Source organism: Astyanax mexicanus, chromosome 1 (genome assembly GCF_023375975.1).
Source record: "Astyanax mexicanus isolate ESR-SI-001 chromosome 1, AstMex3_surface, whole genome shotgun sequence".
In the NCBI taxonomy this organism is placed as follows: Eukaryota; Metazoa; Chordata; class Actinopteri; order Characiformes; family Acestrorhamphidae; genus Astyanax; species Astyanax mexicanus.
Genome location: NC_064408.1, coordinates 59,979,519 through 60,002,500, shown reverse-complemented (window position 1 = coordinate 60,002,500; position 22,982 = coordinate 59,979,519). Strand labels below are relative to the sequence as shown.

Genomic DNA, 22,982 nt, shown 5'->3' with positions numbered 1-22,982 from the left:
GAGAGGGCATGGTGTGGGGGTTGGCAGTTCATATTATCTTCATTCATTGCCATTGCTAGGCTACTTGAAGTGGTAAGCGCAGTTTAAAAGGGTTCCCAAGTCACAGTATTGTTACTTTCATGGAAACACAATGACCTCTGCAGTGGTGGGTCAAATGCAACGGTATTAGTTTGGGCTGGCTCCAGGAGCAACATATCTATTCGACATAATTACAATATAGCTTTTATCCACTGCTAAACAGAAAAAATAAATAAATATCAAAAGACTTGGGGACTCCAAGAAAATGTTTTTTAACAGAAATCAGCACATTTTCATTTGCAGTTTGCATTAATGGTTCCAAAGATTGTTTTTTAAATCCAGAAATGCAAGGTTACAAACCTTTTTACAACACTGTTACAACAAGTGCACTGAAATTGGTTATCATAGTACAGTACACTGTAGGAAAAACACTGTAATTATTTACAAAGCTTAACAGATTAACAGTGTTGCTGTGCTTTTTGTGTTCTCTTGTGTTTCTCACCATGATGTGATTTTATCAAGCTAAAGGTGTTGTAGCCAAGTTAGCTTTTAGCCTTGTCCACATTCACGTCCTTTTAACCCAGACTGCTGTTTGCATCTCCCAGCTGGGGCTTTGCCGCATGCTGAGTTTAAGTTACCCATCCGCAGACACTTGCCCAAATAAAAGTCAAGGTCAAGATGCCTTGTAGGCGTAGCAACCCATACTCCCATTAGGTCTGGTGGCTCTCTAGTATCAACAACTGAGTGTACTCCTGTTGCTGTCACAGTTTTTCATTAAAGGGTCCCTTAAATTTAGTTTGCTAAAGATTTTAATGAACACATTGTCACAGTTATTTTTGTCTTTTTGTAAATTCACGCAACACCTAACATGTCTTTAAATCGCCTTTGCAGCAACTTTGGACTGACATATACCCAAAATAGTGATGCTCGTACATAGAAATTGTGGACTGATACCAATATTACTTAAAAGTAATAACTAATTGAATAAGTTATAGTTATAGAAAATAATTAATTTTCAAAAGGCCTCTTTAAATTTTCACCAAATCCAAATGTTTGGATTTAACCTAAGGAAACACACTGATGCTGGAAAGATATTAGTATCATATGGAGGTATTTGCTTTAAAATATTAGCATTGGACTGATGTTTAAATTTGACATATGGAAATAGTGGAAATAAACAGAGAGATAAGCGCAACCAAAATTACCAGGAATCAATCAAAAGACAAGACACAGATTTGAGGTACATCTAGGAGGCGGGAAAACAGACAAAAACATGAGGACAAAACAGGATGAGATTTCACAACTGAAATTAGTGGCCTACTTGTTTAAGTACTGCATTGGGTACTGTTACTATTTTAACACAAACACAGGTATTAGCTCTTAAAAGAACCAATATTTAAAGATTTTACTTTTAGTCACTTCTGTTGTTAATCAGGAGGTCTATGCATGGAAATCAATGTCAGAAGTCATATTAGTTCTGTTTGGAAAATTTGTCAGACACTCATCCATGACAGTTCAATGAAGTGACAGAACTGAATGAATGTAGTGTTAGGACTCTTATTGGTGTAGCCTGTTGTGTTTATCACATATTGGTGGGTGGATTACCAGTGTGCTGTGTGGAGGGCAGCAGTAGTGCTGTTTACGGGAATGTTTTGTTACAGTGTTTGGGTATTTCTTCATATACTGTATATTCATTGTATGAATCACATAGAGACCATATGAGGCCTACTTTCAGACTAGCCTACCTAGTGATTCCACAGCTTGCCCCCAGCCAGAAGGAGCTGCTGTTGGTAAGGCCTGCCCATTTTTGGCTTTTTGTAAACCCAGCAAGTGTGACCTTAGCTGCAGACCTGAGTCCTTAGCTGCACTCGCTCCTGAGCAAGTGAAGTGCTTCTTCAGTTTTGGAGAAAGAATGCACTGGCCTGTAGCGCTACTGCTTTGGATCCTCTGTTTGAACTCCATTTTGTTTTTACAGATGTGTGAAATATTACACGACTTGCGGTGGCTCTAATCTCCTTCTCCGTTAGTGCTCCAGATTTTTTTTTTACAACTAAGACTGGCCATTATTTTTAGTTAGCAAGGATGAATTTGATTCATCGGATGGATTTATTGTGTTCATATTTCAGAATATGCTGCTTTAGGCAACGTCAGCACCTGCCAAGCATAACACTAACACCTAACACTGGATAAACCCTGTACTGTAATATTTATGTATTGGCATAGAAGTTCAGTTTATCAGTGGACCAGTCATCCCATTAGCTCCATAAACAATCTGTTAAGACATGGCACTGAGGTTTCATTTGTTAAATGATTTCTACTTGAAACAGCAAGAACATCTGATATGTGTTCTGTGTTTTATTTTTAATAAATAAAATATGGGTCTGTTACATTTACAAATAATTATTTTTTATTTACATTTTATTATTTACATTTTACACAGTATCCATTTTTTGGAATTGGGGTTTTATTTGTTAAATAATTATAATATATAAGCAGAACATACATAAAAGCACATTTTGGAACATCACTTAAATTATGCTTTTTTTATCTCTGGTTTCAGATACTAGATTTCAATACCAAACCACATGTCTACATTCTTATGGCAGGAGATGGGGTAGCTAGGAATCAGCTTTTTTAAGATGTGTTTCATGGTCTACTGAGGGTATTAGCACTGATTCTTCAAAGTGACTGTATAACTAAACTAAACATGGTTTCATAATATATTCCATTAGAAATTTCTTTTACAGAAACCAAGAATTGTTCATAGTGCTGCTCACAGGTAATAAATTTTCTCTGAATCCTACATCACGGAAAGCAATAATTGCATGAAATGGTTAAAAAGGCTGTCTGATTTGTGTTCTTGCTCAGTACCACATTCTGTGCCAAACTGTGCTTACCAGATTTTCCCAAGTGAGTAACTATTAATAGCCGGGGTCTGAAAGCTTGATTTTTTAAGGGGGTGGAGTGAAACTTAGAGTAAAGCTTGCCTGGAACCTGCTGTGTGTTTTGTTTGTATAAAGCAGCAGGGTGTTTTATTTTTATATCAGTTAAACTGGCAGACACTGTCTGTCTAAACAAGTACTTAAGAAATAATTATATGCCAAGAGAGGTTCACAAGATTGTTAATCATAAAGCGATTTATAGACCATTAGTGCAACTGAACAAGCAACCTGGAGGTTATCACCCTAAACTACTACCTGGTACAACCACAGAATAACACACCGCTACTTTCTCAAGAGGGGTTTTGGAAAACAAATGCGTCTTGTGTGGAGGCAAGTGAAATAAAGGGACCACTGTACTGTATGAACACTTTTGGTTTCTGTATGATTCAACTGTGATAGAAGGGCACAGTCACAGACAACTGTTTTCTGTTTTCTCAGAATTCTGGATATTACTGGATTTAGGCAAAGGCAAAGATATTATTTATACATCCTAAAATCCATGTCATGACTTATGTGCAATGCCATAGTTATGCGCTACACACACACAGAAAATTGTTGCATCCATTCAAAACTTTTTTTATTCTAGTGTAAACAATGTTTAACATGACAGCTTTCTTAAAATATGATAATATATATATATATATATATATATATATATATATATATATATATATATCTGTGGAACAGTCTATATGTATGCAAATGAGAGGAAGTTGCATCACTTCATGAGTATAATTGTCACGTCCTGGCCTTGTCTCGTGTCTCTGTGTGTTTTCCCCACGTGACCTGTGCTCCTCTCTGTCTCCTGTCTCAGTAGTTTTCCACCATGTGTCTCATTTGTAGCTCCGCCCCTTCTCCAGGTGTTTCCACTTCTAGTGTGTTTCCTGTTTGGTTAAATAGATCCCCTGTGCCACTTGTCCCTCATCGGTCTTTGCACTAACCTCTGTTGTTTTGTCGTTCTCGTGTTCTCTAGCTTAGCCCTCGTTTTCATAGCCTTAGCCCTTGTCCTTTGTTCTTTGTTTATCTTCTTGTTTTTTTCTAGTTCCCTGTTTATTTCCATGGTTTTCTCCCTTGCGCTGCTTAGTTTAGTTTTCCTTGTCTTGTTTAGCTTCTTGTTTATTTCCCTGTATATACCCTGCTTTGTGTTTATTTCTAGTTTCGCTCCTTGTATATATTCCCTGTTTGTTTAATATTATTATTATCTCTAGTTTGTTTATGTTCTCTAGTCTCCCTCGTTTATTTTGGTTTATTATCTTTGTTACGTGTTTACTTGTTTCTTTGTTTATCTTTGTTATTTATTTATTAAATTATTATTTATTTCGCCCTACCTGCACTTGCGTCCATCTCCTCGTCTCCCTGCCTGGGTCACCCCGTGACAATAATTTGCACCTGATTTATATATACTCTATTTAGCCTTTAAAACTATACATAGCAACATTTGCTAAGCAGTGATTGGAGAAGAAAACAAATAAGTTGGGTTTTGGGAACTATTGATACAGGCATAGCAATTACACTGTGTCACAGTGTACACAGAAAAGAAATCAAATCCCTAGAAAACAGAGATTGTAATTCACCATTTAAATTTAAATTACAAAAACTCGGACAGGCATGGATGCTTGTAGGGGGTGTTTGGGGTCTTCCCACGATAAGCCAAGCACATGCATGCCCCTCTTTGTGGGACCTAAACCAGCCCAGAGAGTGCAGAACTAGGACAACATAAACAATAGCCTACATATAGACTAATCCCGCTGTCTAAGAATAAAACGCACTCTCACAAAAGCCTTTTATATAGAGTATGAATTGACGTCACGTTCTCACCAGAACACCCTTAGTTGGACAGAGTGGCAAAACATTCTACAACATGGCTGTGTCTAGGGGGAAACAGCAAAACCAGAAATTAAACAAAACAATTATAATATGCACATATTTAGGGCAATTTGCACTCCTGTCATTGTGAAGTACCACTGCTCCTACCCTTATTCTGCTGTAACACACCCAGTTCACTGCAGGAAGAGCTTTTCAGTTATTTCATTAGTTCAGGTACATTTTACAAGTGTGTTACAGTTTTTAAACACTGCGTCTACTCATTGTTTACTCTATTAGACACTCTTATCTAGCTGCTCTCATTTGTTGCTACACAGTTTGTGCTAGTCATCCTCTAGTCCTTCATCAGTGCTCACAGGACACTGCTCACTGGATACGGCTGTATCTGATCCACTCATACAGAACAATACTAAAGCCCTATCTGGACGGGATTAGTTTCTTAGAGGGACTTCTGTGAAAAATATTTCCCACTTCTACTCAGTGATAAAAATCTTGCATCTGGACTGTAATTAAAAAACAGGAGGACCAGTGAGTTTTTAGGTTCAGTAGCTCCTCCATTTCCACTTGCTGTTGTGTTTACGTGGATCTTCGTGGAAACACGCCCAAAGTGTAATTACAGTGCATGGCAGTGGACAAATAGCTATTTTATTAAACGTGAGGTGACGAAACTCAGAGATGACAATCTGGACGGGAATAAAATTACCGAAGGACCGCAAAGTTTAGCAAAAAACAGTAGGTAATTTAGCCTGTAATTTTATCAGAGGACACCTGAGAAAAACACATACATGGTCATTCCGGACGGGAATAAAATCACAGAGAACCCCATAAAAGAGAAAATTACCCCAGAACCCCCTGAGAAACTAATCCCGTCTGAATAGGGCTTAACACACCTCCACCATGTCAGTATCATTGCAGTGCTGAGAATGTTCCACCACCCAAATAATAGCTGCCCTGTGGTGTTCCTGTGGGCTCCTGATCATTGAAGAACAGGGTGAAAGGAATATAATGTGCAAGCATGCAGAAAAACAGATACAGGACTACAGTCTATACTAAACTAAAAAGTGTTCCTTTAAGCTCAGTAGATCTGAAATTATGTATGTACAGACTATTACACATGCTTAGCTGCTATGGGATTGGAATTTGGTTTCTGGAAACTAGTGGATCTTAGTTGTTATTGTAAACTGGATTACTCTCTGATAATTTATGATAGATTAAGAGACTGTGTTGTTTAGATATGGTAAATCTTGCTGTTGCTGTAATATTAGTGTTATATATATGGGTTACTCTGAATTTGATTTATGAAGCTTAGAATATCATGCTTTCTGCAATACTTCAAAAACTTGACTCAGCTGGGTAAGAGTCGCGATGCTAACAAACACTTTAGCGGCTCTCATCAGGGCTAATGGGTTAGTCCTAATGCTAACAGCTCAATAGTGTTGGAGATATGATGTTACAGACACAGCAGCTGGCCTTGAAAGGGTTAAAGCAGGTTAGAAATAACCGTAACTGGTTCCAAGTTAGATTACTTGCTGATATATGCAAAGGGCATTGCACAGGGTAGATACCAAACATTTGCTGTTTTCTGCAACAGTGCTGTGGCATGCACAGAGAAGGCCTCTTGGAGTGCAACATTATTTCAGTGGAAATACTCCTTGTGTGTGTGTGTACTTTTATGTATAAAAAATGGTGTATGTTTAAGCAAATAAGCAAATTGTTTCATATATGTGTACTGTACGGTAGGGGTGAGCGATATGGCCCTAAAATAATATCACGATATTTCATGGTATTTTCACGATAACGATAATTTTGGCGATATGACAATGTAAAAAAAATTATTGCATACAATATCATATTGCACACGCCTAAGTGAGATATTTAAAAAGAAGAATTTTATCAGATTTGTAACAGAAGTCAATGATCCAGAATGTCATGATAGTATTAATAATGCACTTCAAATATCTCCATATATCCAGGATTAAAGTAAAATAAATGATACTGGTCTCTAGTAGATATATAAAGGGAAATGGGATGGGTGATATGGCACAATATTTTAGGGTATTATATCGTTCACGATATTTACCAATTTTGACGATATTATCGTGTATGATACGATATGTACAGTGGCTTCCAAAAGTATTCATTCCCTTTGAACTTTTTCACATTTTGTCACCTTACAACCACAAACTAAAATGAATGTATTTTACTGAGATTTTAAGTGATAGACCAACACAAAGTATCACATAATTTTTCCTTTGCGGTATATCTCTACCAGCTTTGCACATATAAACATTTTGAAAACAATATATCATTTTCATTTCACTTTACAATTATGTGCTACTTTGTGTTGGTTTATCACTTAAAATCTCTATAAAATACATTTAAGTTTGTGGTTGTAAGGTCACAAAATGTGAAAAATTTGCGAGACACTGTATATATATTTGTTGACGGGATTTGCTCCATATAAGCCAAATGGATTATTGCACTCTGAAAGCATACTTATAGACTTCATAACAATATTAAGAGATGGAAAACTCCTTACCATTTGTGCACCTGCATAGTTTACATATACTCAAAATACACACTGTGTATGTATATACAACATGTACATAGTCCAAGTAAACACCTTGTTCCAGTATCTCACATTCTCACATGGACATGCACACTTACACACAGATACACCCTGGAACGAACTGGGGACTAAGTTTGAAAAGGAGTGATATGTGGTGAGCTTGTTTACATGGTCTGCACTCTATTAGAGAGACAGTTCTTGCGGATGTAGCGCTGAAGCATTCCTGTCCCGACAGTGCTCGTGATAACGGGTGATTAACCAGGCTCACTGAGATATTGTGATGGACCACAAGCTTTGGAATTTGGCTTTGATTCCTACATGTGAAATGTTTATTTTCCCTCCAATAGAAATATAGTTTTTTTTGAAGAACACAGCCATGCTGAGTTCACATTGTGAATTAGCTTATGATACAACTGCTTTTATAACAATGTGATGAATGTGAAGAATTGTCTCATTCATCACTGGATATCTGATCATTCATTCTTTAAAATGTTTGATGCAGGATATGTAGGATTAAACAGCAGAGAGTCTGAGGGGAGGGTTGGGGATATCCCTAAAACAGGAAGGGTGGATAAATGAGACCAGAAGAAAAGTTGGTGGTAATTGCAAAACGTGTGTCAGGAAAGCACAATCTAAGATAGCCTGTGTTTGAACCTATATGGTCACCAGAGGCTTCACTGTTTGAAAGAATGAGAGGTAATTTGGAGATAATTAAGGGAGTTTAAGGAAGTTGTGGTTTCTTATATTGAAGACGCATCCTGTGGGTCTCCACTGGGATTACACAAAAGGTTGTTGGTGAACTTTACATCACAGTCTTATCAAAGCTAAAGTGGATAAGAAATAATTTTCTGTTATGTCTGTTTATATATAGTGCTGTAGAATATTATTATTATTATTATTATTATTATATAGGAACATATATGGCTGTTGTGTGGGACTTTATAAATTATGGTATCGTTTGCTGTATTATGTATTATTTTAAAAGAATTAAAGACTTGTGAGGTCAGGATGTTGGAAAATTAACCCCCTTTATCCCCAATTTTCCAAGTATAGGTTCATTTTTTTCTGCAGGGACTCATATTTTATTGTAAGTGTTTTTCTACAGAGACTAGATAAGCTGTGTCAGCAAGAGGTAAAATTAAAACTAAAAAGTACTATGTTTTCTGTTCAGTTGGGACAAAACCTTGCTTTTGAGCCACAATTGAAAAGTCTCTGTGTGGCCCAAATTTACTGCTCATTCTGGAACAAAAACACCCCAAACTAGTAATATAAGGGTAAACAGCAAAATGTTAATATACCACACTTTTCAAATCAAAGTCAGTTGAGAATCTGGAGAACTATTTGAAAATTTGGTCTACAAGCATCTTCCAACTAATCTGGAAAACTGCAGCAAATCAACCAAACAGAATGGGTAAAAATCACTTCCAGACTGGACTTAATGCTGACATTGTAGCAAGCAGTTCTACCAAATAGTATCTTGAAAGGGTTAAATCACATGTGTCAAACACAAGGCCCGCGGGCCAAATGTGGCCCGCCACGTCTTTTTATGTGGCCCGCGAGAGCTTGTAAAATCTTAGTGTCTATAATAAATAGGTCAGAAGCGTTCTTTGACCAAAAAATACATTTCCCACAATGCTTGTCGATTGTATTACCCGCAAAGTTACGGCTTACTGCCACTACACGGCAGTGTAGTCATTGATGTGGAAACCCTGCCGGAGGGAAGGTGTAACTTCGCGGGTGGAATTGAGACATGTTTATCCCATAATATCCAGAAAAAGACAAGTTGATGCAGACGGACGGCTGTGCTTCAAGGCGAAAGACCGGTATGCATTTTGTGTTACTGACCAAAATAAACGCTTTTTAGAAGAGATATAAATTATGTGTAAATATTTATAAGACAATAGCTGATAAAATCTGTTTTAATGAGGTTAATAAACATCACTGTGACATCGCTAGTCGCAGTTTCACCGCAGCAAAGTACGAGGAGGTGAATCACTTATCTAACCAGCCTTTACTGATTTCTGCCCCCAATAACCCTTTCAATAACCTCCAATAGCCTTTAATAGTCTCCAGTAGCCTTCAACAGTCTAACCTTGCAGCCGTGGTGTGTTCTAAACTCCGTAGTTATAAACATCCTGAGGTTAGCAGCGCGCTAACTGACCTGTTTATAATGTAATCCGAGCAGTGCCTCCGTGACGGCTGCTCTAAACTGCTGCTGTTAGCTGCTTGGGCTGAAATATGAACTGTAGAGAGCTGTATTATCCGGTTAGTGGGGTTATTTTATTTCATACACAGAAGAACTTAAAATTTTAAAAACGCTCCAGACTGGCTCAGCTGAGTCCTGTAGCCCGTGGCTGGGCTGTAGCTCTGACTCAGTAAAGACTGTGGGCTTGTGCTGCTGCAGCTCCCACTAGTGGTTGGATGAGGAAATGCTAAATCTGTCACAGCTCACAATTTTTGATTTTATATTAATTAAGCCTCTTTTCAGTATCAAACGTTTTGATCAAAGTTAATATAACTTGTATTTTATGTCATTTCTATTCACTTGTATAGTTTGGTTCTTGATTGATGGAGTTTTTGGATTTCATAACAGGATTTATGTTAATAGAGCAACAAGCAAACATTTTTTCCATGCAACTGTAATATTTGATTGAATAAATAATATATTGAGAGTTATTTAACATTAAGGAGTAATTACATTCATTTACATATATTACATTTGGTTACATTTTCTTATATTTATAAGTTACATCTGGCCCTCGGAGGACAGCCAATATGCCAATGTGGCCCTCGGCCAAAATGAGTTTGACACCCCTGGGTTAAATAGACTTACAAGCTCTACAGACAAATCATTTAACTACAATAAAGAATACACTTTCTGAGTACATACATTTCTGCATTGTTTTCTTCATATAAGTAGCCCTGTGTGTTAGGCCATATGTGTAATATGATTATTATTCTTCTGGGTCATTATTGTGATACATTACATTACATCACAGTATAATCCAGTGTGCTTTCCTAAACATTGCCAGTATTTGACTGAATATATATATATATTTTTTATTATTAGAAAACAGCCTATACATTGTGAGATATGTTGAACATGTGTTTGAGATTTTAGAAAATGCCATCACACATTCTGCTTAGTTAATTTTCAACTGATCAAATAGTGATAAATATTGTGTATGTGTCATTCTGTTTATGTGTTTATACAGGAATTGGTGTGCCTATGTAGTGACAAAAACTGTAAGCTGTGTTATGGAGGACGGAGTGGAAACGTATGTGAAACCAGATTACCAGCGCTGTGCTTGGGGCCAGTGTTCTCGGGTGGTTGCGTGAGTATTTATCATTTTACAAAAGCAAAAATTTGAATTCTGTTATCTACCATGACTCTAGCATGTGTAATAGGTAGGGAAACCACTAAGAGATTTCTGATAAACTAACCCTGCTTTGTGTTTCAGTGAGAATAATAATATATTAATCTTGAATGCCTGTTCAATATTTAACTACAGTGATCCAAGCTTTGGTAATGACTTGGGGAATTTTGTTCCTAAGTCAACAAGCATATACAGAACTACTAATCTTGATCTTTATTCACATTAACAAGGTACCTATGTGTTTTAATAACAATAAGAGTAAATCTACTGATGATTGTCCAGCTGAGTTTAAGTATTTTGAGTAATGGTTGACCAGGAATGTGTGTAGAACAGGATAAATATTTTCTTGTCTGCTAACTTGAGCACCTTAAATTCTGGCAGTAAAGCAAAAGATACACCATTTCTTAGGCCTATCAGGGCCAGTATTAGAGAACACTATTTCAGCACACTACAGCTTTTTTACAGATATTTTTTCCTATTATATAATTTAACTTGTCTTACCCCACAGGTATCGGACGTACAGAAGACCCAGATATAAGGTTGCCTATAAAATGGTGACAGAGATGGAGTGGAAGTGCTGTCATGGGTACTCAGGTGGAGACTGTAGTGATGGCCCCAGTGGTGGCTCAGACTCAAAGGTCATCACTGGCAGACCTTCTACATCACAGACTGGATCCAGTACCAAGAATGAACAGAATGGCGGAGAAGGTACAGTAAATTAGGAGATTATTTGTTATGAATCCTCCTACTTGTAGAAAAACATGCAATTCACAGTCCAGTCAGAATATAATGACCTCCTTGTTTACATAGTAGTTATTTTTTTCAGCTCCACCTATTATATAGTAGCATTTAGTAGTCCTATGATGATCAACGTCCTCATAAACTGTGCAGAAGCAGATAGCTCAGCTTCTATCTCTGACTTTGCATCTGTAAGGTGGAGTAATTTGGTAGGAGTGTCTTAACAGAGATTGGATACAGTGTTTAAAACCTCCAGCAGCACTGCTGTGTCTGATCCTTGCTCAATACTTGCTCTGTGGTACTCCTGTGTGGTCTTGACCATTGAAGAACAAGACTAGAACTACAAAGTTCTCCTGTATGGTTAGTAGAGCTGATAAAGTTGGCAATGAATGCAGAAACAATAATTCAATATTTTGAATGGACTGTAGACAGCAACAGCAATTTAAAATGACATGTACATATACCGTATTTTTCGGGCTATAAGGCGCACTTAAAATACTTATTTTTTCCCAAAAATCGTCATTGCGCCTTATAATGCAGTGCGCCTTGTGTATGGATTTTGCTTGTGTTTACTGACCTCGATTTTTATGTGGTACACGGCGCTCTGTTGTGCAGAATTCCTCACCCACGCCAGAAAAAGATCCCCCTCTTGGGCTAGCGCGCGGTTACCTTTGACTGCCGTACTGCCTCTCGGCTGTGGTTCAGGGTAGCTAGTTTCCACTGTAGCTCCGTGGCCAGAACAAGGTGCCGGTAAACTTTCCTTTCCACCCGTTCTGGGGTAATAGCACAAACTGTTTCTTTTTAGCGCCCACTTCTAAGTAAAGTTAACCTCTTAACACGCGCTGGCCCACCGGCGGGCCAGAAATATTTAATATTTCATAACTGGCTGTGTTTCTGAATAGTTATGAACAGTTACAGGTTCAATATAGACATCCAATATACCATTTTAAAGCTTAGAATCTCTGCTTTTGAGCTATTTAGCCTATTTAGCGGAATATCCTTTCAGAAAATAAACATTTAGGGCGAAATATGCCTTGGTTATGATTTTAATAATTCATAACTCTCATATTTGCGTTTATCGTTCGTCCATATTTCATCGAATGCGGTCATGTCATACACCATTCGAACCGTCTGGCTCTCCGGATTCCAGAACTGTGCTTTTACTGTAGGATGTATGTTTCATGAATTAGAGCTGCGTCAGAGCGCATGTTTCCAGTAATAAAAGGCTCTCCTTTTGTCCTGGGGTAACCTCCGGTCACTGCCGCCACCCCCCGAACACACACCCGCGCTCAGCCACAGGTCCTACCTTCAAAACGCGTCCAGACTAAAGAGAATCCATCAATCCAGTCTCCTGTAATCCACAGTTATATCCAAACAGCGTTGGAAATCACTTCATCCAGAAATGAAACTTATCCAATCTTTATCTCTGTTTTAAAACCGTTTTATTCACCGAATTCGGCACAACACGCTATTATAGTCAGAAGCCTCGCGGAGTAATGCGGTACTTGCTGTGCTTCAACATAATATTATGGTCTGTCGGAGCGTTGCGGCTACCGTTGTCAGGAGCCTCGCGGAGTAATACGTACTTGCTGTGCTTCAACATAATATTATGGTCTGTCGGAGCGTTGCGGCTACCGTTGTCAGGAGCGTCGCGGAGTAATACGTACTTGCTGTGCTTCAACATAGTCTGTCGGAGCGTTGCGGCTACCGTTGTCAGGAGCGTCGCGGAGTAATACGTACTTGCTGTGCTTGTTGATTTATTGCTCAGAGATGTTGTTATTTTTCACAGATATTGTGAAGGATTTATTGCTCAGAGTTATTGTTACTGATATAAATAAAGTTTCATTTAGTGCGCCTTATAATCCAGTGCGCCTTGTGTATGGACTAACACTAAAAATAGACCGTTCACTCATCGTGCGCCTTATAATACGGTGCGCCTTATAGTCCGAAAAATACGGTATTTATGAGTATTTCTTGTCTACTCAGGAAGAGGGGACAGTGAAAAGATCAGACAGCTTGAGGAGAAGATCCAGAGTCTGACCAAGGAACTTCATGACATGCAGTCCGCAATTCATGGAATGAATCAGAAAATACATGAGGGGTCTCGTCATGGAGGCAGCAGTGGCGGTCACAGTCCTGCTGATGCAGCCCAGCCAGAGATGAGGGAAACCATCAACAGCATCCAAAGCAAGCTGGATCTACTGGACAACATGACACGAGTACATGACAGGACTCTAATCAGCATCAACAACCATCTTGTTGGTGGTGATGGTGCGGGCAACACACTGGACAGGGGAGGTCGCTACAACACTCTAAAGGAAGAGATTCTACGGGAGCTTGAATATCGTGTCACGCTGTCCTGCTCTGCCTGCCAGAGTGGAGTGGAGGACGTCCACCGTCGGCAGCAGGAGAACCGGGACCAGATCCAGGCTCTGGAGAAGTACACGGAGCAGCAGCACAAAAACACAGTGGAGGTACTGCAAAGGGAGCTCTCCCGGGTACAAGGCTGCTGTAGCTCTTTTGCAGATCTTGAGAGGAGAGTCAGTGCCATCGAGAGAAAGGTCAGCACTACTGCAGAGTCATACGACCTCCTGCAGAGTCGGTTTGAAAAGGAGCTGAAAGGAACCGGTGGGAATGGAGGCAGGGGAAAAGTATCAGAGGACAAACTGAACAGCCGGCTGAGAGAACTAGAGCGGAGGCTCAATGGGACCATGCGGAAAGCTGAACAGAAATGCTTACATACTGAGAGCAGCATGAAGGAGCAACTGCAAAGAGAAATCACCCAGATACGCAACACTGTAAGTGGCCAAAATGATCATTATCATTTTAAAATTTCCAACATTGAGCTGGACATCAGGGAGCTGAAGGATTCTGTTGTCGACCACAACAGACGCATAACCGAGCTGGAAAACAACACATCTGTCCTCAACAGCAAGCTGAAGTCAGCAGTGGCTTTGTGTGCAGAGACATGCGCTGCAAAAGAAAAACAGAGTAAAACTGAGGAATCTGTCAAAACCCTGGAGTGGAAAGTCATTGCCAATGAGGAAAACATCCAGAAGTTTGACACCAAGTTGAAGGATCTTTCTGTGTCTGGTGACTCCCTGATGGACCACGTTTCAGACCTCAGTCGTGATATTCAGAAAGTCAAGGATTTGATGGGTGAGAATGGTGAGATTTTCAACCAGATTGTCACTGATGTGGAGATGTTAGGGAATGACTGTGATGTCTGCAGTTCTGTTTACAGTTCCTTGCAAAATGAGCTTCACAAATTCAGAAACTCAACTACAGATGCCTTTGAGAGATGGCAAGGTGAACTCACCAACTTGAGAAAGAGAGTGGATTCTGATGAAAGCACATGCTCACAAGTATGCTCCAACCTGCAGGAGGAAGTTGGGAAGCTGAAGGAGGAAGTAGAAAAGTGTCAGGGGCAGTGCCAGATCAGCATGGACGAACACCAGAAGTACTTAAATGGACAACATGTTATAACTAGCAGTTTGGGCAAGGAGCTCACATCCATTCAAGGTGAGATCTCAGGAGTCAAACTAAAATTTGATTCCATTAATGATAACCTGAAAGGGCTAGGCTATACTGTTCAAAGACATGGCAACACTATAGTTGACCTGGGCACCTCTAAGGATAGCATCTTCTCTGAGATTGACAAAATCCAGGAGGCTCTGAATGAGCACATAAAGGACAGTCGTGGCCGTTTCAGCAGTGTTGGCCGTGAGATCCAGAACTTCAATAGCAATATGCTGGTTGAGATGGGTGAGTGCAGACGCACTGGTGAAGGGTTGGAAGCGAGACTCAGAAAGATGGAAGACGTCTGTGGCAGGCTGGACTCGCTTTCAGAGAGCCTGCAGCACATCAAGGATGGACTGAGCAGACACGTCTCCGGGCTCTGGACCTGTGTCAATGGACTCAACACTACTGTCATTTCTCAGGGAGAGGCCATAGACAAGATTCAGAATGTTCATTTGGAGATCGTCCATGACAAGATGGATAACCTGAACTCCTCACTACTAAACATCTTTCAAGAGTTCCAGAGCTTCTTTGAGCAGGATTTTACTGGTGAGTGCTCAGAAATAAAAAGAAATAGTGACATTAACTATATCAACATAACATGTAAATGATAATTAATTTACACTGGTTCTGTTTACACCATTCAGTGATCCAACTGACTTCTTAAATTCAACATTTACATTTTATTCATTGGAGTGAATTAACTTGGCAGTGCACAAAATACATAAATTGGTGAAGGCTACAACAGTATGCAAATGTTTATAATAATTTTCAGTTGTATACTGCCAGCCATGATATAGTGTTTATAAAGCCAACGTAAGAGACTCTCTGGCATTTTTACTCACTTACTTGTCTCTGTCCTAATAGGGCACCCATCAGGCTGTTGAATTGAATGAATGATGAATGTGAATCAAAAATGATAACATACTGTATATACATAACACTCAATATTAAAACTACAATTATTTTATTGGACAAGTTATTATATTTAAATTCAAAAGCACAGATTATTATTGTTCATAATAAATACAATTAAATATATTGTGCAAAGATGTAGGAGGGGGGAATAAGAAACTTACAGGAGCACATTACAGTGAAATGAGGATAAATCATCAAATAGATTTAGAGTGAATGGATTGCTAAACTAATTCTTTACAAACTAATGACAGATTTTTTTTTTTTATTCTAATTCCAGGACCTCCTGGACCAAAAGGAGAGAGGGGCCAGACGGGCCAACCAGGTCCAAAAGGCCCCCCTGGCATTGAAGGTCCACCTGGAAAAACAGGAAGACAGGGTCCAGTGGGGCCACCAGGTAAATATATCTCCTACTAAATGACACAATCTTTTATTTTTCATTTATGTTTCATAGTCACAACTTGTCTTTTTTGCTTTGTAGGTCTCAGAGGTGAAGTGGGTAAGTCTTTTTTACTTGTTTTATTTTTACAGGTAAAAATATGTATTTATTATAGTAATCCTATAATAATCTTGCCTTGTCATCCAACAGGTCCTCCAGGAGATGACGCGAAGGTGCCGAGGCTGTCGTTTTCTGCAGCCTTAACACGAACACAGATTGATCCGGGCACCATTATCTTTGACAAGGTCTTTGTTAATGAAGGGAACTCTTACAATGCAGGCACAGGTATGTATGACCCCTATGCTAGGATTGTTGTATTATTGTAGTCTACACAGTAAGAATTACTGGCTTCCTTTTGTATATAGTATAGTATTCCAACTGAATAAATGATGTAATTAATATATGTGTTTTTGTTGTTTACTGTGATATTCCAAAAGGTATGTTCACAGCACCGGTGAGCGGTCGCTATTTCTTCAGCGCAGTGCTGACTGGCCACAAGAACGTGAAGATCGAGGCAGTGCTTTCTAAGTCTAACTATGGGATCGCTCGTGGAGACTCTGCTGGTTACCAGCCGGAGGGCCTGGAGAAGCCTATGGCTGAGGCAAGGCAAACCCCAGGCTCTCTGGTCATCTTCAACATCATACTCCCACTACAGGAGGGAGACACTGTCTGTGTTGACCTGGTCACAGGAAGACTGGCCAACTCTGTTGAACCTCTTACCATCTTCAGTGGGATGCTACTGTATGAGGATGATAATTCTGTATTATAAAAGTTGGTTGATACCTTATGATCCAAAGACTATATGCTGAAGGACTTTTACATTTTTTGGGCACAGGAAGTTTATGTTTGTCAAGTTTTGACTCTAAAGTTGTTGTTAATAGTCATTAACGTAGTATTAACGTGTTTTACACTAAAGAAGATTGTATTGTCTCTATTCAGAACTGTATTGTCACTGTGTTGAGTTAATGTTATTATATTCACCACTGAAAAAAATGTTTCTATTTGGCTTGACATTAATCTAGCAAGCTTTTCCAAATGGGAATGTCAACTTCTAGTTATGCCAAACTCCTCCAACCACTGTCCTAAAGTACATTCCTGTTGTAGTGGGAGTCTGAATTCAAAATGAGCGTGAAACTAAGAAAGACAGAGAGGAAGACAGAAAGAGAGAGAGAGAGAGAGAGAGAGAGAGTGAGAAAGAAAACATGTATTGCAAGCATACTCTTGAACTTTAAAGCAGAAGGTTTTTCTCAAAGGCCCCATTAACAGCACTGCTTTAACTTGCCACAATAAATATGTCTTTTTATGTTATTCCATTTGCTGCTTTGTCCTTTCATATTTTAGATTTTGCTCTTTCATGTAAAAAACACCATATTTGGGAATTCTGTATGACTACAATTCAATGAGCAGAACCAAAACTTGGCATGCTCAGAAGTGGACAGTTTCAGAGCACACACAATGAGAATGAATGCCTTTCAAACCCACTGCTCCAACCACAAAACTGTGTTGTTACTGGTTGCATAACTGTTTTTGCTGTTCCCACGACAATTGAACTTTTACACTACAAAAAGTTAAATATAACATTTCTGGCAGGAATTGTAGCATGTGACATGAGGCTTGTTGGTGGTCTGGGAGTACATAGAATCTCTAATGCGGAAGGATTTTCTAAGGACTTTTCATCAAGGATGTTGTGAGAACAAACAGAGAGCTCGCAAGCTCCATTAACACAAAAGGGAGAAGAACAAAAGGAAACGGGCTCATGTAAAGCCCATGCACTTGCGTTTCATTAAGTGTTAATTTAGCAGAGATTTTGGTGGCTTCTTTATTTAAGCAGAAGGAAATACTACACAAGATCTTTACCAGTTTAGATAACTGGTGTAAATATCCTATATGTTGTTCTGCACTCCAGATTCCCATGGTTAGCATACTGTAATAATTACGTAATAATGACTCTGTCAATCAAACAGACTGAAGATACAGTTTTAAACATGGAGGTTTTTATTGTTTTCCTGGGAATAGTTCATGTGATTCCAACATGTTCAGTTTTTAAGAGAAATATTTTATAGCCTTTTTGTTATGTGTGTTTTAAATAAAGATATTTTTTTTCTTGATGGTGAGGATGTGATTGTGAAGGTGGAATACTGGTATTACTGGGTATCAGTAAAATTGTTCTGAAAAAGTTCTGAAATAGCACACATTCACTCTGAATGATGTCATGTTATATGTATGTTTCTTCTGGTGGGAGGGAACTCATCTTGCAGTGCTAATCTTTTTAACAAACACTAGACAAACAACAAAATATCTGTACATAAAATAAGAAATTACTGAATAAGTATATGTTAAAAATGTTTTGCAACACTCACCAAGATCTTAATTGGTTTGTTGCAGACAGTACAGTGTGGTTTAGAACACATAATTGCTTATTTTAGGATATAAAAAAATAATTTTGAGTAGTAATCTATTTTTTTTTCTAATTTTTCCCATTTTCTCCCCAAATTAACACGGCCAATTACCCAACCCACTCACTAGGACTCCCCCTATCACTAGTGATGCCCCAACACACCAGGAGGGTGAAGACTAACACATGCTTCCTCCGATACATGTGAAGTCAGCCACCGCTTCTTTTCGAGCTGCTGCTGATGCAGCATTGCCAAGCAGCCAGCGTGCTCGGAGGAAAGTGCAGCGACTGTGTTCTGATACATCAGCTCACAGACGCCCTGTGCTGTGGACATCACTGTAGGAGTGATGTGGGGAGAGAGCGCCATCTACCCACCCAGAGGGAGCAGGGCCAATTTTGCTCCCTCTGACACCGGCAGCTTGATGGCAAAGCTGCATGAGCAGGGGTTCAAACCTGCGACCTCCCGCTTATAGTGGCAGCACCTTGGACAGCTGGACCACTCGGCGCTGTAGTAATCTATTTTAAATTTGGCCTAAATGTTTAAATAAGTTTTCATTCAAACCAGTTTATTGAATCAGATTTATCACATTCATTTTTGTCATGTATTTAAAGACAAGTCCAATGTGGGACTGTTATTCTGTGAACTTTTACCACAACAGGGCGGACCTCAGCTAAACACAGAGACAATTTGAGATAAGTGAATACTAATGTTCTTTAGTCCCTTGAAAATAAAACAGTGTGAATGTTGCGATGTCAAAGATGACAGGATGGGCAGTGAATCCCTGTAAATGTTAATAAATAGCTTAATATTTTATATACATAATTACATGGTTAATTTAAATGTACAATATCTCGAAAAAGTGAGTACACCCCTCATTGTTGTAAATATTGTATTATATATGTTATGTGTTATCATGGGACAATACTGAATATATGACACTTTGATACAATGTAAAGTAGTCAGTGTTCAGCTTGTATAATATGAACTCTCTTGGGCATAGAGTTCACTGTATATTCAGATTTTGCCACTAGAATCCTCTTGCACTCCTCCATGATAACATTACAGAGCTGGTGGATGTTAGAGACCTTTGAGGATGCCCCAGATGTGCTTAAAATTGGGCTTAGGTCTGGAGACATTCTTTTGCCAGTCCATCAACTTCCTCTACAGCTTTGTCTGCAATACATACATACATGTTGGACTTCAGCCCCAAAATTCCCAAGGACTTGTACAGCCCCAGACCATGATGCTACCACCACCATGACTGTAAGAAACAGACAGTTGCCTTGGTACTCCTTACCAGCACACCACCACACATGCTCAGCCAAACAAGTTTAGCTTGATCTCGTTAGAAGACAAAACACTGTAGGCTGAAATCCCACTTCCACAAGCTCTGCAGCAATGCTGGCAGTCTTCATGCATCTATTTTTTAAAGCCAACCTCTGAATATTACGCTGAACACTTGGAATAAACTTCTTTGGTCAACCCTTGGGAGGCCTGTTCTGAGTGGAACCCGTTCTGGAACACTGCTGTATGATCTAGGCCATCATGCTGTATCTCAGTTTTAGAGTGTTTGCAAACTTCTAATAGCTTATAGGCCATCTTTGTTTAGAGCAACAATTCAGTTGTGAAGTGCCATGTTGAATATTCAATGGCCAGTATAAGAGATTTGTACGCAAAACACCAAATTCAACAGTCCTACTCCCCTTTCACACCTGAGACCTTGTTATATTAAAAAGTCACATGACACTGAGGAGCGGTTTAGACACTAACCCTAGAACAGTAACGTTACAATTAGTAACACCATTGTTCGATATACACTATATGACAAGTTTTGAAACCTTTCTTTAATTTTACAACATACAACATCACATAAAATAATAAAGGTACCACGGATGACCCTATAAAAAAGCAGAAAAAAATAGGAAAATCTGGTAATCCTTAATAGGTACTAATCTTAAAAAAAAGATGCTGCTGGGAATTTGGTATTTGGTCCACCCATTCCTGATTTAAACACACAAACGTCACTAATCATTATCACTAACATCAACCGAATGTATACCTCTTAAAAATACATAAATGGAAGAAGGGAATCAACCTTAACATTAATGACATTGTAGCTACCCAAAATGCCATGCAACTCAGACAGCAGCAACACAATGAAAATCACATTAAAAATTTGTGTGGGTGAAAATTACCCAGCGTTAGCGTTCTAGGGTTAATGGCTGTGTGTGGAGTTATTTTAAAGGTGTTGTCCTATGAAAAGATACAAACATGTAAAGGGTTTACAATTTTTTGGGGATCCTGTACGTTTAGAAATGTGTTACTTAACCAGGCAGCACTGTGTCAAAAAACTAAAAAAATGAATTAAATTGTAGAAAATGTTCCTTAGAGAGAAGTTTATAATTCCTCAATATTTGTAACAATGTTTTAATTCAGAATGTAATATCACACAGTGTTTGTACGAAATGTAGCTAACTGTGATACAGACACAAAAGGCTGTGTATAGCAGTGGAGCCAGCAGTGAGTGGAGGATGTGTGTGTGGTCTTCAGTCTGTGGGAGACTGTGTGAGGTGCTATAGTGACCTCTTGTGTCTGAAGCTGATGTTTTCGGTGTGGTTTAGCTCAGTGTACTGGAGCTCAGGGGGTAGTAGCTTCAGAAGATGTTGAGTCCGGTACTGTTTGTGTAAATTATGCAGCTGGTGAGCTTCATTGTGAGCTCTCTTTGTCTGAGGACACGGTATAGCCCGCTCTTTGTGAGACATGGCGCTTCCTGTCACTCACTCACACAACGGCTCCTCTCCAGCTTGAGGACTTGGCCGTGTAAACCGATATGACTCTTTCCCATGACTCAAGCCTGGTTAAGCGATCTCGTAAATGTGCTGTAACTTAATCCGGGCCCGGTGATTAAATAAGAAAGGACCAGCACGGACTCCTGAACTCCTCGGACAGCCGGACTCTCTGTTGGTATGAAGAGGAGCTCTCTCAGAAACAGACAGCAGGTTTAAGAACAGGTCCTTCCTGAAGTTAGACAGGATTAGTGAACTCAGGAGAAAGTAGAGCATCCGGTCACCAGCAACTCCCCCACAGATATACATGATACAGGGTGAGTACTATTCTTTTATTACAATAAAATATCAAACTGGGGATGTAAATTTCACTAATATGCGTGTAAGGTAACGTTGCCACTTTTTTTCAGCTTCGATACGATTCTGATAAAAAAAAACGGCTCTATTAGTTTATCATTGGTACTATGATTAAGGTTACATAATGAGGCTGAAACAGACCACACAGCTCTTTGAAGAGTATACACTCTTTACATTTAATGTAAATGCTTACAAAGTCATTTATTTGACACATTTTATATACAAACACAGGGTTTCAAACTTTCATTTTTTTATATAAATAATATATATAAAAAATATAAAAAATATACATATTAAATATGTTAAATAAATACAGGGCTCTAGAGTAATCTTTCGACCGCACTGATTTTAACGCCGCATTTTTACAGGCTTTTTTTAGTACTGTTCACCTAGGCAATATTGACTTGTAAATAATTAACCAACAGTATGGTCAGCATAAAGTTCTTTATTTGAAACACAATTCTAGAAGAAAGGTAACATACTGAAAATGTGTTGGTGCTTAACTAAGCTTAAATATAAGCTTAAATCTCTCAAGATAATAAAAAAATAGAAAAAGTAAAAGTGTTTTAAGGGCTTCAAACTAAACATTTTATTAGCTCAATATCTTATGGATTCTCCTCTATAACCTAAGACCAGTTTCATAAAGTGTGATGCACCTTTATTCACCTAAATGACAAAGAATGTTGGCAAATTCTTGTAACCTTTGCTGGCACTATTCCTCATATATCACATTGAAGAGATAATAAATAACCAAAAATCTTTTTTTTTTATTCTTAATATCACACCATATGACATAGGGTCATGCCTTATGAAGAATCACACCACACAACAATCTGTATGCAAAAATGTGTATTAGCTGCATTCAGTAAACAAACAAACTTAGTTTGGCAAGTGATTGAATTCATTTTCATTTACAGCAGAATCACAACATTGTTGAAGAACAAGTGAATTCTACTCAACAAAGTGACGAATGTTTATAAGACATTAACTAATCCACTTACTGTATTCATTAGATGTTGCACTTTTTATTTTAATCTGTCAAATATTAGCTACAGGAATTTTAATAATCTTTAGTAAATCATTGAATTTTTTATATATTTAA

At 38.6% G+C, this 22,982-nt stretch overlaps 2 protein-coding genes across 6 annotated transcripts in view; both read left to right on the top strand.

The window, feature by feature from the left end:
• emilin1a (elastin microfibril interfacer 1a) overlaps positions 1 to 18,449 on the top strand; it is a 20,203-nt gene extending 1,754 nt beyond the window's left edge. The window contains exons 2-8 of the mRNA XM_007245352.4: positions 10,569 to 10,688; positions 11,239 to 11,438; positions 13,455 to 15,536; positions 16,183 to 16,299; positions 16,384 to 16,401; positions 16,492 to 16,626; positions 16,779 to 18,449. Of these exons, the coding sequence (XP_007245414.3) occupies positions 10,569 to 10,688; positions 11,239 to 11,438; positions 13,455 to 15,536; positions 16,183 to 16,299; positions 16,384 to 16,401; positions 16,492 to 16,626; positions 16,779 to 17,110 (3,004 nt within the window). The 3' untranslated portion in view covers positions 17,111 to 18,449. The remainder of the gene's footprint in view (positions 1 to 10,568; positions 10,689 to 11,238; positions 11,439 to 13,454; positions 15,537 to 16,182; positions 16,300 to 16,383; positions 16,402 to 16,491; positions 16,627 to 16,778) is intronic.
• Positions 1 to 22,982, top strand: part of ankef1a (ankyrin repeat and EF-hand domain containing 1a) — a 257,727-nt gene that overhangs the window by 222,113 nt on the left and 12,632 nt on the right. For 4 of the 5 annotated variants that reach the window (XM_022686035.2, XM_022686034.2, XM_022686033.2 and 1 more), the window contains exon 1: positions 21,657 to 21,840. The exons of the other annotated variant lie outside the window; for it this stretch is intronic. The gene's annotated coding sequence lies outside the window, so the exon portion shown is untranslated. Of the gene's footprint in view, positions 1 to 21,656; positions 21,841 to 22,982 lie in introns of those variants that run through there. 5 annotated transcript variants of the gene reach the window in all.